The sequence below is a fragment of the Otolemur garnettii genome, unplaced genomic scaffold (assembly GCF_000181295.1).
Source record: "Otolemur garnettii isolate 467f Iridium unplaced genomic scaffold, OtoGar3 scaffold00148, whole genome shotgun sequence".
Lineage (NCBI taxonomy): Eukaryota > Metazoa > Chordata > Mammalia > Primates > Galagidae > Otolemur > Otolemur garnettii.
Window position 1 is genome coordinate 2,983,550 of NW_003852543.1, and position 15,349 is coordinate 2,998,898.

The 15,349-nt window shown below is 39.3% G+C and overlaps 1 protein-coding gene across 1 annotated transcript in view; it reads right to left on the reverse strand.

Annotated features, from left to right (window-relative positions):
• MRPS5 (mitochondrial ribosomal protein S5) overlaps nt 1–15,349 on the reverse strand; it is a 28,942-nt gene that overhangs the window by 10,040 nt on the left and 3,553 nt on the right. Inside the window, exons 3-6 of the mRNA XM_003799261.3 lie at nt 10,260–10,391; nt 6,204–6,329; nt 4,257–4,490; nt 1,898–1,932 (exon numbers count right to left, since the gene is read on the reverse strand). Of these exons, the coding sequence (XP_003799309.1) occupies nt 1,898–1,932; nt 4,257–4,490; nt 6,204–6,329; nt 10,260–10,391 (527 nt within the window). The remainder of the gene's footprint in view (nt 1–1,897; nt 1,933–4,256; nt 4,491–6,203; nt 6,330–10,259; nt 10,392–15,349) is intronic.

Genomic DNA, 15,349 nt, shown 5'->3' on the forward strand with positions numbered 1-15,349 from the left:
AAATTCTGAAGTAGGGAACCTGCCTTCCTTACACATGCATATGTGGTGAAAAAGTCACATTATCCTCCAGTGCCATGCGCACAAACAAACAACAAACTTTCTCCAAAAGAAACCTCCCTCTGGGCTACTTCTTCAGGGATACAATGGAAATAAATTTTTTCTTCTTGTTCACATTGTTATTAGAAGGTTCTTTAATGGAATCTGAAACTATACAACTCAATATACCCTATCTTTTTTTGTTTGTTTGTTTTTGTTTTTTAGAGACAGGGTCTAGCTCTATTGCTCAGGTTAGAGTGCAGTGACCCAATCATAGTTCACTGACCTCAAATTCTTGGGCTTAAGTGATCCTCCCACTTTAGTCTCCCGAGTAGTTGAGACTACAGGCACATGCCACCATACCTGGCTAATTATTTTATTAATGTTTGTGGAGACAGGTCTAACTATTTCCTGTTGCCTAGGCTGGTCTCAAAACCCCTGGCCTCAAGCAATATTCCTGCCAAAGCTTCCCAAAGTGCTGGGATGATAAGGGGGAGCTGCCTCATCCAACCACCCACAATATACTCTACCTTAATGAATGTACCACGAGAAAGAAAAAAAGAGATGTTAAAATAGGAAAAAATGTGCACCTTAGAAATTATAAAATGTGCTGGGCGTGGTGGCTCATGCCTGTAATCCTAGCACTTTGGGAGGCCGAGAAGGGTAAACTGCCTGAGCTCAGGAGTTTGAGACCAGCCTGAACAATAGCAAGATTCTGTCTCTACTAAAAATAGAAAAACTTAGGCAAGAGGATCCCTTGAGCCCAAGACTTTGAGGTTGCTATGAGCTATGACACCACGGCACTCTACCAAGGGTGACAAAATGAGATTCTGTCTCAAAAAAAAAAAAAGAAAGAAATTATGAAATGCACAGAAATAATTAGCACAGGGCTGAATCACTATGTTAAGGATTAGGTTCAATTGAGAATAGAAAATTCTGGAAATACCTACTTATTCTGAACTATAAGAAAATCTGTATTTTTGGGAGGGGGGGTACATATTTAAAAGGCTGGAAACTAGGGACTGTTAACTAAACTGTTTCTCATAGCAGGCTCTCTGATTCATAGTGGCCCCTTTCCCATAAAATGAGGTTAAAAAGAATCTTACAGAAAATCACCCATATATTATAAAAATTCTCCAAAGGGATTAAATTTCAAAAGCTGCAAGATGGGATACCAAAGACATTACTTATAAACATATTTTAAATTCTATAATGCAGTCTATATTGAAGAAACAATATATATATTCAGAGGGGTTCACACACAAACTCAATAAATTATTCCACGTGGTGTTTAACATGGGTTAAGTATGCAATATCAGCTCAAAGGCAAGTTGACTATTCTAGACAGTGCTCTGAAAAGTGATTGCAGTTTACTTGATATGGGCTTCAGTTTCAAGGGCCTACAAGCAGCCCAGAGCCCATTCTCCATCAAGAATAGGACATTCACCACAGCTATAAGCTTCCCCATGGCTCCTCCTAATCTCAGCTCCCTGAATTGAGTGGTAGATACTGATTTATAATCTAACAATAGATTGCTAATGCTACTTAGCTTTAGTAAGGAGGAAATTTAAACCTAATACCCAAATTCTGTAATTAACAATACTATCAAAGTTACCTTGTCATAAGACCTCAATCTGGCAGCCTCCCCTAAATGCAGCAATCAGGAGAACCAAGTTAACAAGTAACTGAAATTAAAGCTGCATTATTCCTTACTCCAATCAGCTCTGTCACACATCAGATGGTTCTGTCACAGAACCATCACACATCAAAGGCTTTTCCTCACAGTTCCTCTTGCCCTATCTCTGCTCCACCCACCCACCTATCTAAAGGCTTAACTAGGTATTTAATTCAACACGCCTACCTCAAGTATCCTGGTATCAAAATCCTCGTATGTTTCTATAGGGAGAAAAGAAAAAACCATCAGATTAAATGTGTCTATACCATCAACACATGAAAACATGCTTCAACACAAGCACCACCACAGACTTTTAAGTGAGAAAAAACTTCATTATCTTTTGGTACCATTCTGAAGGCGCTAGTCTACTCATTACTAGAGACTATTCCACCACTGACTCAGAAACTCAGTCACTTATCTCCCCGATTACACATCCTCCTCAAGCTCCCTCACTTACTCGCTCCTCAGCACCTCTAGCACTACTTTCCTTTCTGGCCCTCACCAGTCTTCATGGCCTCTCTCACTCTGCCAAGGCACCACAGTCCATCATTTCTATTAGATTTGTGGAAACACGCACACTTAAGACTTGGAGGTCAGGTGCAGACTCCCCAACTTCCTCACCTTTTTCCCTCTCTACCACACTATCTTGGCTTGAATCTATGCATATCCACATAACCACACCTGGCCTGCTTGGTGTTGCTGGAGAGAAGCCCCAAGCGAAGTACATACACTAAAAATTCATGGTTTCCACTTCAATAAAATCCTCCATTCAGCCTGTACACTTTTATGCTCTTTTAGTTAGGTCTCTTTCTGCTCACTAAGCAGCCACCAATGCAAGTAGTCTCTATGTTACTTTATTTTTTCACAACTATAAAAAATTTCAATCATACAAAAATTAAACAGCAGAATGAAAAGTGTTTAAGTACTCATTAATCAGCTTTAATAAATATATGCATCATCTCATAGCCAATCTTCTTTCCTCTAAAATCTGCCCCAACTCCCACCCCATTGGATAATTTTTTTTTTTTTTTTGAGACAGAGCCTCAAGCTGTCCCCCTGGGCAGAGTGCCGTGGCATTACAGCTCACAGCAACCTCCAACTCCTGGGCTCAAGCGAGTCTCCTGCCTCCACCTCCCAAGTAGCTGGGACCACAGGCGCCCGCCACAACGCCCGGCTATTTTTTGGTTGCAGCCGTCATTGTTGTTTGGCGGGTCCGGGCTGGGGATTCGAACCCACCACCTTAGGTGTACGTGGCTGGCGCCTTAGCCAGTTGAGCTATAGGCGCCAAGCCCCCATTGGATAATTTTAAAGCCAATTCCAGATTTGCTACCATTTCATAAAGAAATATTCTGCTGGTCCTGCTCATCAATGCCCTCATCTCATTTTCAGAAGATGACTCCATCTCTTCCTTACAGATGAACTGCAGCCACCAGACACCATGTAACACCCTCACCTTTCCACTGTCAACAATACAGGTACACCTGAATCTGTACCTTGCTCCTCCTTCTGTTAAAGAAACTGGCCCATTTATCCTAGAATCTGGAGCCCTTGTTTGTGACTTAAATTTTGTTCATGAATTTTGTTCTCTCCATCCCATACCTTTATCCCTTAACTAAAGCATTTTGCTCAACTCTAAGAATGTTTGCCTGAATCTCTCCATCTCAATCTTTCCCCGAATTACTGAATCAAAATTCTAAAGAAAGCAGTCAAACTTTTGCCTAATTTCCTTTTCTCCCATTCATTGGCAAAAATAAGTTTTTCAGATGATTTTTACTTTCTTTACATATTAAATAGAGGAGAAAATTTTTGTTTTCTAATTTGGCCTAAGTATTATCAATTTTTGTTTCATATGTGCTTTTATGAGGCTTAATGACAACTATTTAGTTTGTTGACTTCTATTACTGAAACAGTATTCCTAAGCCATGCTACTCCGTAGGTACCCCGACAGCCAATTGGGAGACATTCCATCTCACAAATAGCTCCTATAGATACATAATGCACATCACACACATTTAAGGATTTGAGGTCAAGTGCAGTAGCTCACACCTCAAACCTAGTACTCTGGGAGGCTGAGGTGAGCGGATCGCTTGAGATCAGGAGTTTGAGATCAGCCTGAGCAAGAGCAAGACCCCGTCTCCACCAAAAAGGAATAGAAAAACTAGCCGGTCATCATGGCGGGTGTTGTAATCCCAGCTATTTGAGAAGCAAGAGGATCGCTTGAGCCTAAGAGTCTAAAGTTGCTGTGTGATATGATGATACTATAGCACTCGCCAGGTGACAAAGTAAGATACTGTCTCAAAAAAAAAAAAAAGATTTTGAGAAGCCACATAATAAAGACAGTAGGAACCCAGTGCTTTCCATCCTGATGGAATACTTGTTGGTTATGGGCCTCTAGGAGTCCATAAAATATAGTTGGGATAACAATGTGATGCTCAAATCCTTCTGTGGGAAAAGAAGTCTAAACAGACAAATATCATTTGAAGGAAATTCCAAAATACAAGTATTCTCTTTGTCACAAAGGCAAGCAAAACTAGAACTCTACTACCTCCTTTGGGACCAGGGTCAGGGGGACCAAGACTGACGCCGCCCCACGAATTTCCGCTCCATCCTCGCTCTCGTTTAACCTTCATCTTCCTCTTGCGGTCCCACTCTTCTCTCTGCTGGATCATCTCAGTCTCTATTTTCTCCTGCTCTTCCTTGCTTCTTTGGGCAATGTTCTGCATTGCTCCATTTTTCATAAGAGGGGCATTCAGACCAGGCCACAGGAAACCATAATGCCCTGAAGGTTTAACAAAATAAACAAGAATTTTTTTAAAGTTTCATTCTCCAAGTGTTAAAATGCTAGGCACCATATGTACATATAATGACACCCTGTTAGTGGAAACTTCAGCTAATACAATCACTTTGCAGGTCACCTGCCGCTACCAAAATTTTCAATGTACCTATCTACTCTGACAGCTACTAATTCCACTTTCCGGTATGACCTACAAACACTTACATGCAGGTACAAAGCAGATGTGTGTGCTTGGACAAGGATGTCCATGCAAAGGTTATTTGTAACAAAGGCAAAAAACACAAGTAATCCAAATGTTCAGCAATAGTGGAATGGTTAAATGAACCATGGCACATCCAACGTACAAAACATTCTGCACTAAATTCAAAGAATGAGGTAGCCCTCTAGGTTCTAATATGGAATGAGTCCCAAAACCTAGTATTAAGTGAAAAAGTAAAGTGTAAGACAGGATGTACCATGTGATATAATTAATTACTTTTAAAAAGAAGAAAATATACATGTCTTTTAGGGCATTTATTAAAAATACTGAAGGGAACACACCAAAATGAGACTGGTAATTTTCTCAGCAGACTGTGGGACTGGGAAAGACAAAAGGGACATCAAGAGGGGCTTTAGTTTCTCTAAAATCCTTTTTCTTTTTTTTTCTTTTTTACTGAGAAAGTATAAATACATGATTATTTTTAAAAAATAAATGTTAAAAAACATTAAGTGAGATACAAGGTACGTCATAAAGAAGAACATGCAAGTAGGCATGGGATGCTGGGAGTGCAGTGCAAGGTGTTTTCTTTATTCCTGAAAGGCTATTATTATCAAAGATGATCTGTCACAACCACAGCACAAACGAGGCTGATTTAAGAACACTGCACTATTTTTACACTTCAAAAAGTAGGAGCGTAAACAATCATGCTCCTAGGGGTCAGCAAAAGAAGGTCCACAGCCAAATCTAGCCTGCCAATGTTTTTGTAAATAAAGTTTTGTTGGAACACAATTATGCCCATTCAATTGTGTACTGCCTATGGCTATCTCTGTGTTACAACATTAGAGCTGAGGAGCTACAAAACAGACCACATAATTTGCAAAGCTGAAAATATTTACTATTGGGCGGTGCCTGTGACTCTGTGGGTAGGGCGCTGGCCCCATACACTGAGGGTGGTGAGTTCGAACCCAGCCCCAGCCAAACTGCAACAAAAAAATAGCTGGGCATTGTGGCAGGCACCTGTGGTCCCAGCTACTCAGGAGGCTGAGACAGGAGAATTGCCTAAGCCCAGGAGTTGGAGGTTGCTGTGAGCTGTGATATGATAGCACTCTACTGAGGGTGATAGAATGAGAGACTCTGTCTCTTAAAAAAAAAAAGAGAATATTTACTTTCTTCCATTTGCAGAGAAAATTGCCAACTCTCCATTTATTCTACCTTCTATCACTGAATTGGAAGCTTTTTGAGTGACGGTTACAAGAGATGCCACACAAGGATACTGAGGGCTTATTGAATGAATAACTAAATGAACGAATCCTTCTCTATGGGATTTTCCTCCCCTAGAATTTTTGAGCAACGAGTAAGTTATCTGGTTGAATTCTAAAACCAAAAATCCTACTACCCTGCAGAAGAAATGTTTTGATCCTTCTAGTTTATAAAATACCTATAAAATCTAGGAGGGGGAACTTAAAAAGTATTTTAGCTGTTTTAATAACCAAGTTTACCTTCGCCAATGATCTGACCCCTGTTCAAATCCTTTCTCTTCTTTTTCTTAGTTCTTTTGCCTCTTCCTTTTCTTGCTCCAGCACCAGTCTCTGCTAAAGCACCTCTCCATAGCTCATCTGCTGTCACTGTAATGAAAAAGGATTATTTCTTAATTCTGTAGTTTTCAAGCAATGATTTATGGTCTCCTACTGGATAAAAAGTGAGACTCCAGAAGAAGCCAGTTTTACACTCATCACTAAGGTAATGGAAGCAAAATTAAATCATTCTTTGTGTCAAATGGCCACGTGTAGAAAGCCGAAAAGAAAGCAATTCTACTGCTTTCTCCCACAAAAGAAAGCCAACATTTGAGTCCCAGTTATTGACCAGTGTATTTTCTTCCCCGACATTTATTAACTACTACATAGGTCTCTTCCCTGACCTCTTGCTCCATTATAACCAGTAAGATAACCAACTATCCTTCCTAATATGGGTTTCTTAGTCCAAACAAGAATCCACATTTCAACCCGAACCCATAAATTTGGAACAGAATCTATGGTTATAAAATCAATTATTCCACTATAAATTTATTTAATAAAGAATCAGAGCCACACAAATACAATACTAGTCAAAAATCTAAGATACATATATACCTACGTGCCGGAAATACTAAACATTCTAGAAAACAAATATGAGTATCTTCACTCTCCTCTTATGAACCCTAAAAGACTTTACCTTGACCCTCCAGGTAGATAAAATGAAGAGGGAAAATGTTTAGATTTATAATATTTTTAAATGCTTTATATCTGGATCGTATCCAATTTTTCAAAACACACATATATATTTCAGCTGTTCTTTACCAGTGAAGCTCAGGAAAATAAGATTCCATATCACATGCTGCTTTGAACAGCCTGGATGAGAACAAAAATTATTAATAAGTTCAAATTTTAGGCCAACACTAACTTGCTTAAAAGGACCACAGTTTCAAAATAAAAGTACCAACCTCAAAATACCTCTCATTAAAGATCTGACTGCCTGATAACTGCACTGGTACCTATAAATGCCACTGAAAACTTAAAAGTTCACTGGTAAAAGAGGCATACTAAGAGGTCAATCAATTACAGTTTCCTTCACTTAGAATCACAGTAAATAACTCATTAAGACTAAAAGGGACTCATTTTAAAAAGAACTTGACATTAAGACAAAAATGTGAAAGAATGATTAAGAGTTTAGCTCTTTTTTTTACATATTATAAGAGGAAAATAAAATTCCTAAATATATTTGAAAAAGATAGCAAATCAGTCAACTTCTGAATGCCAATATGCAATTTTAAATGTTTTCATCATTTTTCAGATTATAAATCAGTTATTTTTAAAAATCTGGGAAATAGAATATAATTATAATCCCACTACCACTGTCAATCGGAATGTATACTCTGCCTTTTCCTTTATACATGCATGCATACGTGAATATATGTTTGTATTAAACAAGACTGAAATTATACAACTGTACAATTTTGTCTTCTGTCTTTTTGCTTAATATTACATTGTGAACCATTTCCCATATTCCTTTTTTTTTTAATTTCCCATATTATTAAATGTTTCATAAACATGATTTGTGAATGGCTGCAGGTTGAATTAAGTCCTTTTAACAGAGATTTTACTATTTTTACATCAGGTCTAAGATTCTAACTAACCAAAAAAGGCCAGTTAGAATGATATACTATTTCAATTCTTTCTCACCATTTCTGGAAAAGCATAAGTATGCTAATATAAATACCTGTTGACTATCGTAGTTTAAAAAAAACAGATTCATGTTTTAAATATATGCACATATACATACACATAAAATCCACAATAGTGTCCAATTTGATATACTGAATTACTGCTCTCTTGTTCATACTAAGGAACACTGCTTGCTAATCTGAATCAAAGGGATTTAATTGGTGGGCCCTCTACAGCAGAGGGATAAGTTTGTAAGTACAATGTTAAATATTCTTAGGAAATCTTAATGAGTTTTGAAAATTTTTGACTTTTTATTTCTTGATGATTTATAAAATCAAAGACTATTTTCTATTGAAACAGCAAAACCCAGCCCTATTCTAGTTTTCTTTTTTTTTTTTTTTTTTTTTGAGACAGAGCCTCAAGCTGTCCCCCTGGGTAGAGTGCCGTGGCATTACAGCTCACAGCAACCTCCAACTCCTGGGCTCAAGCGAGTCTCCTGCCTCAGCCTCCCAAGTAGCTGGGACCACAGGCGCCCGCCACAACGCCCGGCTATTTTTTGGTTGCAGCCATCATTGTTGTTTGGCGGGTCCGAGCTGGGGATTCGAACCCGCCACCTTAGGTGTACATGGCTGGCGCCTTAGCCGGTTGAGCTATAGGAGCCGAGCCTCTAGTTTTCAATTGAGTTCAGCACACGTTGGAGCTAATCTCAATATGAACAAACTCACAAGGGCATCATATACTTGAGGAAGAACATAGGCTAACAAGAGGGTCAGAAGTAGGAGTGGGATAACCAGGAAGACAAGGGTCTCCGAGGGTCAGGGGCACCTCTACAATAATAAGAATTAGAGAAAAGGCTTTTTAGAATAGGGAAAGGACTATTAAACAAATTCCCAAGTCCTGTAAATTTAATATACTCCCTACTAGAATATATTTTCTATTTTTTTGGAATATAAAACTCTTAGAAAATCTACCGTTACTTATTACTGTGAAGAGGGGTACCGCTTAGTGGGCACACAAGACCAGCACCGCACTGATGGGGCCTGTGCACTACCACTCTGCAAACTGAGCCAGGAAGCTCCCAAACCAGCTCTGCTGACTGAGTGTGAGAAGGCACTCCTGGTCTTTCAGGACAGTAAGGATCTTTGTAAACCCACAGAAAACATCGTGCAACAATTAAAGGAAAATGATTTGACAACGGAAGAACAAAAATATTCTCTAGTAACGAAAAAAGCTCAGTTGAAGGCAAAAATTCAGTAATACTGTAGCTGAACAGATTGGTAATGTAAAACATCTATGAATAAATTTTCCTCTTGGTTCTGAAATTAAAAAACAAAAACCTCTTAGAAAAAACTGGGGCTATGGGCACTAACAGAAGAGACTAAAGGCCCCAGTTTTATCCCTTCTCTTTTCTCTCCATGTAAATCTGCAGGTACACCAAACCCTATGTTACTTAATCCCCCACCACCTGATCCTCTCTTCTGTGTTGCTACACAAATGACCTAGTTACTCTAAATTAAAGTGATCTGTCTATATCAGGGGTCCTCAAACATTTTTAAACAGGGGGCCAGTTCACTGTCCCTCAGACCGTTGGAGGGCTGGACTCCACGCCCCAGGACAAGTCGGCTGCTAAACAGGACAGGCAGCAGCGTCCAAAACACCTGGCTGGCTGGATAAATGTCCTAGGCAGGCTGCATGTGGCCTGTGGGGCGTAGTTTGAGGATGCCTGGTCTACATACAAAAAAATACTCTATGCTCATAACATTGCACTGGAGAAGCCTATGGGAAATACGCAAATATACTACTGCATTGAAAAAGTCAGCAAACCCAGTTTTTCAAAGTAGTAGGAATGCAGGTGATTTTCTCTTCTTTGAGTTTTCTATATTGACTTAATATTCTAAACTAGTCATTAATTGCATTTATAATCCTAATTTTTTAATCTGCCTAATGCTGAGTTGTGAATTCAATCTCCACTTACTACCTAATGAGCTAATTTAGTTTAGTTTAAACTCTTCCAAACACTACCACAAATAAGAGTAGCATTAATAAACAATGACTCTTTAAAATAACTTTTCCTGACTAGATGTTCTAGCTCCTCCACTAAGACACAACTGAAAATAGATTGTGAGTGCACTCTTGGTATAAACCTGTATCAACAGTGGATCCAGGCCATGAATCAATATCCTGTAGGCCTAGGTGTCCTAAATGAGGAGATTAAAGTAAACTAGTGCTTCCCAAAGTATAAATACAACTGGTACCACGTGAGATAATTCTAGGAGGTACATTAAGGAACATTTTTATTTTAATAGTACATTATAAACTAATCATTAAAATGTTCATTGTGGCCATTCTACATACATTTAGTGAAGAAACTATATGGTCTATACTGCTGGCCCATCCAGCTAGTGGGAGAAGAAATACAGCATTGTGTCTGCAGCGCATGGCTCAAGCTGGTGTACTGCCGGTTGTCTCCAGTTCCCAATGATGAGCCTGTGGGCAAAAGGAATCAAAGTCTGAGTTAGACGCTTCCTGGCTATCGAGAAACACAGCCAGCGCCAAATGACCATTTCCAATAAAATACCACTTTTTAGAAAAAGATTTTGGCATTCCAATAAATGCCACTTTTAGAAAAAGATTTTGAAAACAATCTTCTTTAAAAAAATCAAAATTTGTGACCAATAACAACCTAAATGCCCATCCTAGTTAGAGTAGTTACAGTTCATCCACACACCAGATACAGCTGTCTAAAGAAATAGACCCATCCACACAGGGTTTCTTTCTTTCTTTCTTTCTTTTTTGAGACAGAGTCTCACTCTGTCACCCTCGACAGAGTGCCATGGCGTCACAGCTCACAGCAACATCCAACTCTTGGGCCCAAGCGATTCTCTTGCCTCAGCCTCCCAAGTAGCTGGGACTACAGGTACCCGCCACAATGCCCAGCTATTTTTTGTTGCAGTTGCCACTATTGTTTTAGCTGGCCAGGGCCAGGTTTGAACCCACCACCATCGGTATATGGGGCCAGAGCCCTACCCACTGAGCCACAGGCACCACCCACAGGCAGGGTTTGTGGGCAGCATTATCGAACTTTAAGTTCAGCACTCTATTCTGGGCAAATGGCGCCCTCTACTGTATGCAGGTGGGCAATGTACTGATGTGGAAAGACCTGTAACTAAACCAGGTGAGAGAACAATGTGCAGGATAGCATGTAGGTTATCCTACTTTTCATGTTTAAAAAACAAAGAGGGGGCTGTGAATATATTTATTCTACAGACTTAAGTCTAGAAAGTGCTAATTGTGGTTGTCTCTAGGGAAGAAAACTGATACATTTAATATTGGATAAGGGACTTCTTTTTTTATTTTTTTCACTATATGAAAATGTATCAAGCCCACAGATGGTGGTGTCCTGGAAGAGGGCAGGGTGAGAAAATCTATGCATGAGAATGCTTTGTGTTTCAACAGAGAGACTACAAGAGAAGTGATGAAGGGCATTAAAATAGCTCTTGAGAGAAAAAAGGGCATCTAAGGGTACTGGGGTGAAAAGTGGAAAACCAGAGTGACAACAGCTATTTTCAAGTTTATACAAAGTTATAAAGAAGACAGTAACAGCTGCTTCATTGCCACAAAGGGGCCATACAATAGAAATTATCTTAAATAGCAATAAGACTTTGGTTAAGCAAAGGGAGAAAAATAATATTAAATGGTTGCAGTATGCTATCGATATATCTCCACCGCATACAGATACTAAAATAAAGGAAAAATTTCCTTTTAATCACCAAAGTTTACTTAAACCAAACTTTTCCTTTTACAAAATAAGAAACTTAGGCCTATGAGGTTAGGTACTTGCCAAAAGTCACAAGACTAGTTAGAAAATGGGATTTAAACACCAATTGCAATTCCAGATTAATTATTCAAGTGCATGGAGGGAGACCTCAGAAGACACACTTGAGGCCCCTCTAGACCCATGAGCTTACTTAATCAGCCTATAAAAAGTACACAGAAAATACTGCCTTTTCATTTCAAAAATACTGAGGACTTCCACTGTCATTCTAAATCCCATCATGCAGGACATTTTGGCTTTACTTGTATGTTCCTTAATTTTTAAAAAAAATCTTAATATTAATTTAATATCTATTAAGGTATTTAATCTTGCCTTGTTTAATACTGCAGACTTTAACGTGACTCAAGATGTATACACCACCTACGCACTCATACAAATTGTAAAACATAACTATAGTCCAGAAAGTAGAAGGAAAGAAGAGAGGGGAGGGGAAGAAGGATATGGGAAGAGGGAAGGTATTTAGGGGGACCTCACCTAATGTGCATGATACAATGGTACACTTCAAAACTATTAAGAAATGAGTATAGGGCAGTGCCTGTGGCTCAAAGGAGTAGGGCGCCGGCTCCATATGCTGGAGGTGGCGGGTTCAAACCCAGCCCCTGGCCCCAAAAAAAAAGCACGAGTATAATTGTGATGGATATGTTACTTAGTTCAATGTAAACACTTCATATTGTATATCGAAGCAGTACCCTGAACTCCATAAATGCATCAATGTACAAAGTTGTTATTTAATAAAAAATAATTTAAAAAAAAAGACGTGTATAGCTCATTACTATCAGATTTAGAATCTTTAATCTTTCTCAAAAAACTGAAATACTATTCACAGCTAATACTGTAGGTAGCCTCAAAAGGTCCAAATTATCAAAAGTAGAAACTGACTTCAGAGTTTAGAAATACAGTACAATCTTTGTAAGTGGATTATCCATGGGCTATAACAAACTCGTCAACATACGGAGTGGTCAACATAAAGAACTAGGCCCACTGTACTGATATGTACATGTGGCACATTACTAATTTCAGACCATGAAGTCCCTGTCTCAGGATACAATCACCCTGAGTCCAAAGTAGTCTAAGCCCAGGAAGCCCCCTCATGTGGGTCTCCCCAAAGACACAAACTCTGCATTCAAGGTTTCATTTCATGGTTAAGGCGCCAGCCACATACACCTAAGGTGGCGGGTTCGAATGCAGCCCGGATCTGCCAAACAACAATGACGGCTGCAACCAAAAAATAGCCAGGCGTTGTGGTGGGCACCTGTGGTCCCAGCTACTTGGGAGGCAAAGGCAGGAGACTCGCTTGAGCCCAGGAGTTGGAGGTTGCTGTGAGCTGTGAAGCCACGGCACTCTACCCAGGGGGACAGCTTGAGGCTCTGTCTCAAAAAAAAGGTTTCATTTTAGTGTTTTTAACCATGTTCACCATGAAAAACTTTCTAATTAAAGTCTTTTTTATTAAATCAAGCTAGCGACCAGTGATGTGTATGAGGCTTTGCAAAAATTACTGCTATGTTTCTAATCAATCTGTTGTAATAATTAGGAAAATACAGTCATAGGTACGAAGGAAACCAAGCAGTATTTTTAAAACAAGGCAATTGTTAATTCTAGGAAAAAGAAAATGTAGGAAAACGTGATGATAAAATACTACCTAACTCAACTGTGAATACATAACCTTAATAATGAAAACACTGCCCAGTGATTCAAACAAAATTATGCTTATAACTATATAAGGAGAAAGTAGGGACAATAAAGTAAGAGTTAACTTTTCAATTAGCATAACAATGTTAATAAAAGAAAATATTTGGAAATATGACCAGAAGAAAACTGGAAGAGTTAAAAGTTACCATTGAATGATGAGGAGCGGCAGGAAAGAGAACTGGTTTGAAAATATAAACCTTTCCAGGCTGGGTGCAGTGGCTCACACCTATAATCCTAGCACTCTGGCAGGGTGAGACAGGTGGATTGTTTGGTTCAAAAGTTTGAGACCAGCCTGAGCAACAGTGAGACTCCATCTCTACTAAAAACAGAAAAACTGAGACAAGGGGATCACCTGAACTCAAGAACTCAAGAACTTGAGGTTGCTGTAAGCTATAATGCCACGGCATTCTAGTTAGGGCACCAGAGTAAGACTCTGTCGTAAAAAAAAAAAAAAAAAGTATATATAAACTTTTTCATATGCTTTAGAAGTTCAATATTTTAAAATATAATACAATGTGAAGTAAGGACTACTATTTCTAATTTATAGACAAGGAAACTGAGGCCCCAAGGGGTAATGTATGAACTGGTTGTATTATACCTGGTTGCAAAGATAAGTAATAGAGCAGAGCATTCTGCCTCATTCTAACAGTCAGCACTCAGCTATCCCCACCCAGGGCCTTCTCCAGAGTGCTTCTTTCTGGTTTTCCTCACAAAAGCCTTCTCCAGGTTCCCACATCAGCTCAGGTCAGGGATACTGCCTGGCTCATAGTAAAAGGCAGAGGAAGTAGTTTGTCAACCAATGAATATATAAATAAAGGGAAGAGCCCAGGTCTGCCTGATTCCTCTGTGGGATCGCTCGACCAAGGTGTAAAGGCATCTCACAGTTTCAGATAGCAAGAAGAAAGAGAGTAAGAGTAAAGCCTAGCACTCAATATGAGATTCTGTCCTAACAATAGTCCTTGGGCAAAAGGCAAGATTTAATGGATCACAAGTACAACATGGACTCAGTCTGGATTGGCTTCCTTCCTTCTTGGAGAGCAACTAAAGAGATGGCCCTGTCCTATAGAGGTAAAAGACTTGTGTGACATACAAGAAGGCACCATACTACCCAGACATCTCAGGTCCCAGCCCTGTCATTTACTGGCTATTTTGTCTTGAACAAGTCACTTAGCTTCTCAGAGACTCTCTCCATCATCTATAAGATGGAAATAACCCCCTGATAAAAACTGGTATGAGGAGCCAGACATGGTGGCTCACACGGCTAATCCCAGCACTTTGGGAACCTGAGGCGGGAAGACTGCTTGAGGCCAGAGGTTCAAGACCTGCTTGGGCAACACAGTGAAACCTGTCTCACCAAAAAATTAGCTGGGTGTGGTGGCGTGTGCCCAGCAGTTCGAGACTGCAATGAGCTAAGATCATGCGTCTACACCCCAGCCTGAGTGAAGAAAGAGACCCTATCTCAAAAAAAAAAAAAAAAGAAAAAAATCCAGACTGGTATGAAGATTAACCAAGATAACATACTTAAAGCGTAATACACAGTAATAACTCAATAAAAATTATTTAGCTATTATAGATTAAAATCCTGAGCTATAACAATTGCAATCATAAAAAATTCAAAAAACACTCTTGAGACCCTATGAATTTCCATTATAAAGACTGTGGCAGCCAGCAGTGGCTCACACTTGTAATCCTAGCACTCTGGGAGGTAGAATGCTTGAGACCCACCTGAGCAAGAGCGACACACCTCTCTAAAATAGTTGGACATAGTGGTGGCACTTGTAGTCCCAGTTACTTGGGAAGCTGAAGCAAGAGGATCACTTAAGCCCAAGAGTATGAGGTTGCTGTGAGCTATGGCCCCATGGCATTCTAACAAGGATGATAAAGGGAGATTCTTAAAAAAAAAAAAAAAAAAAAAAAAAAA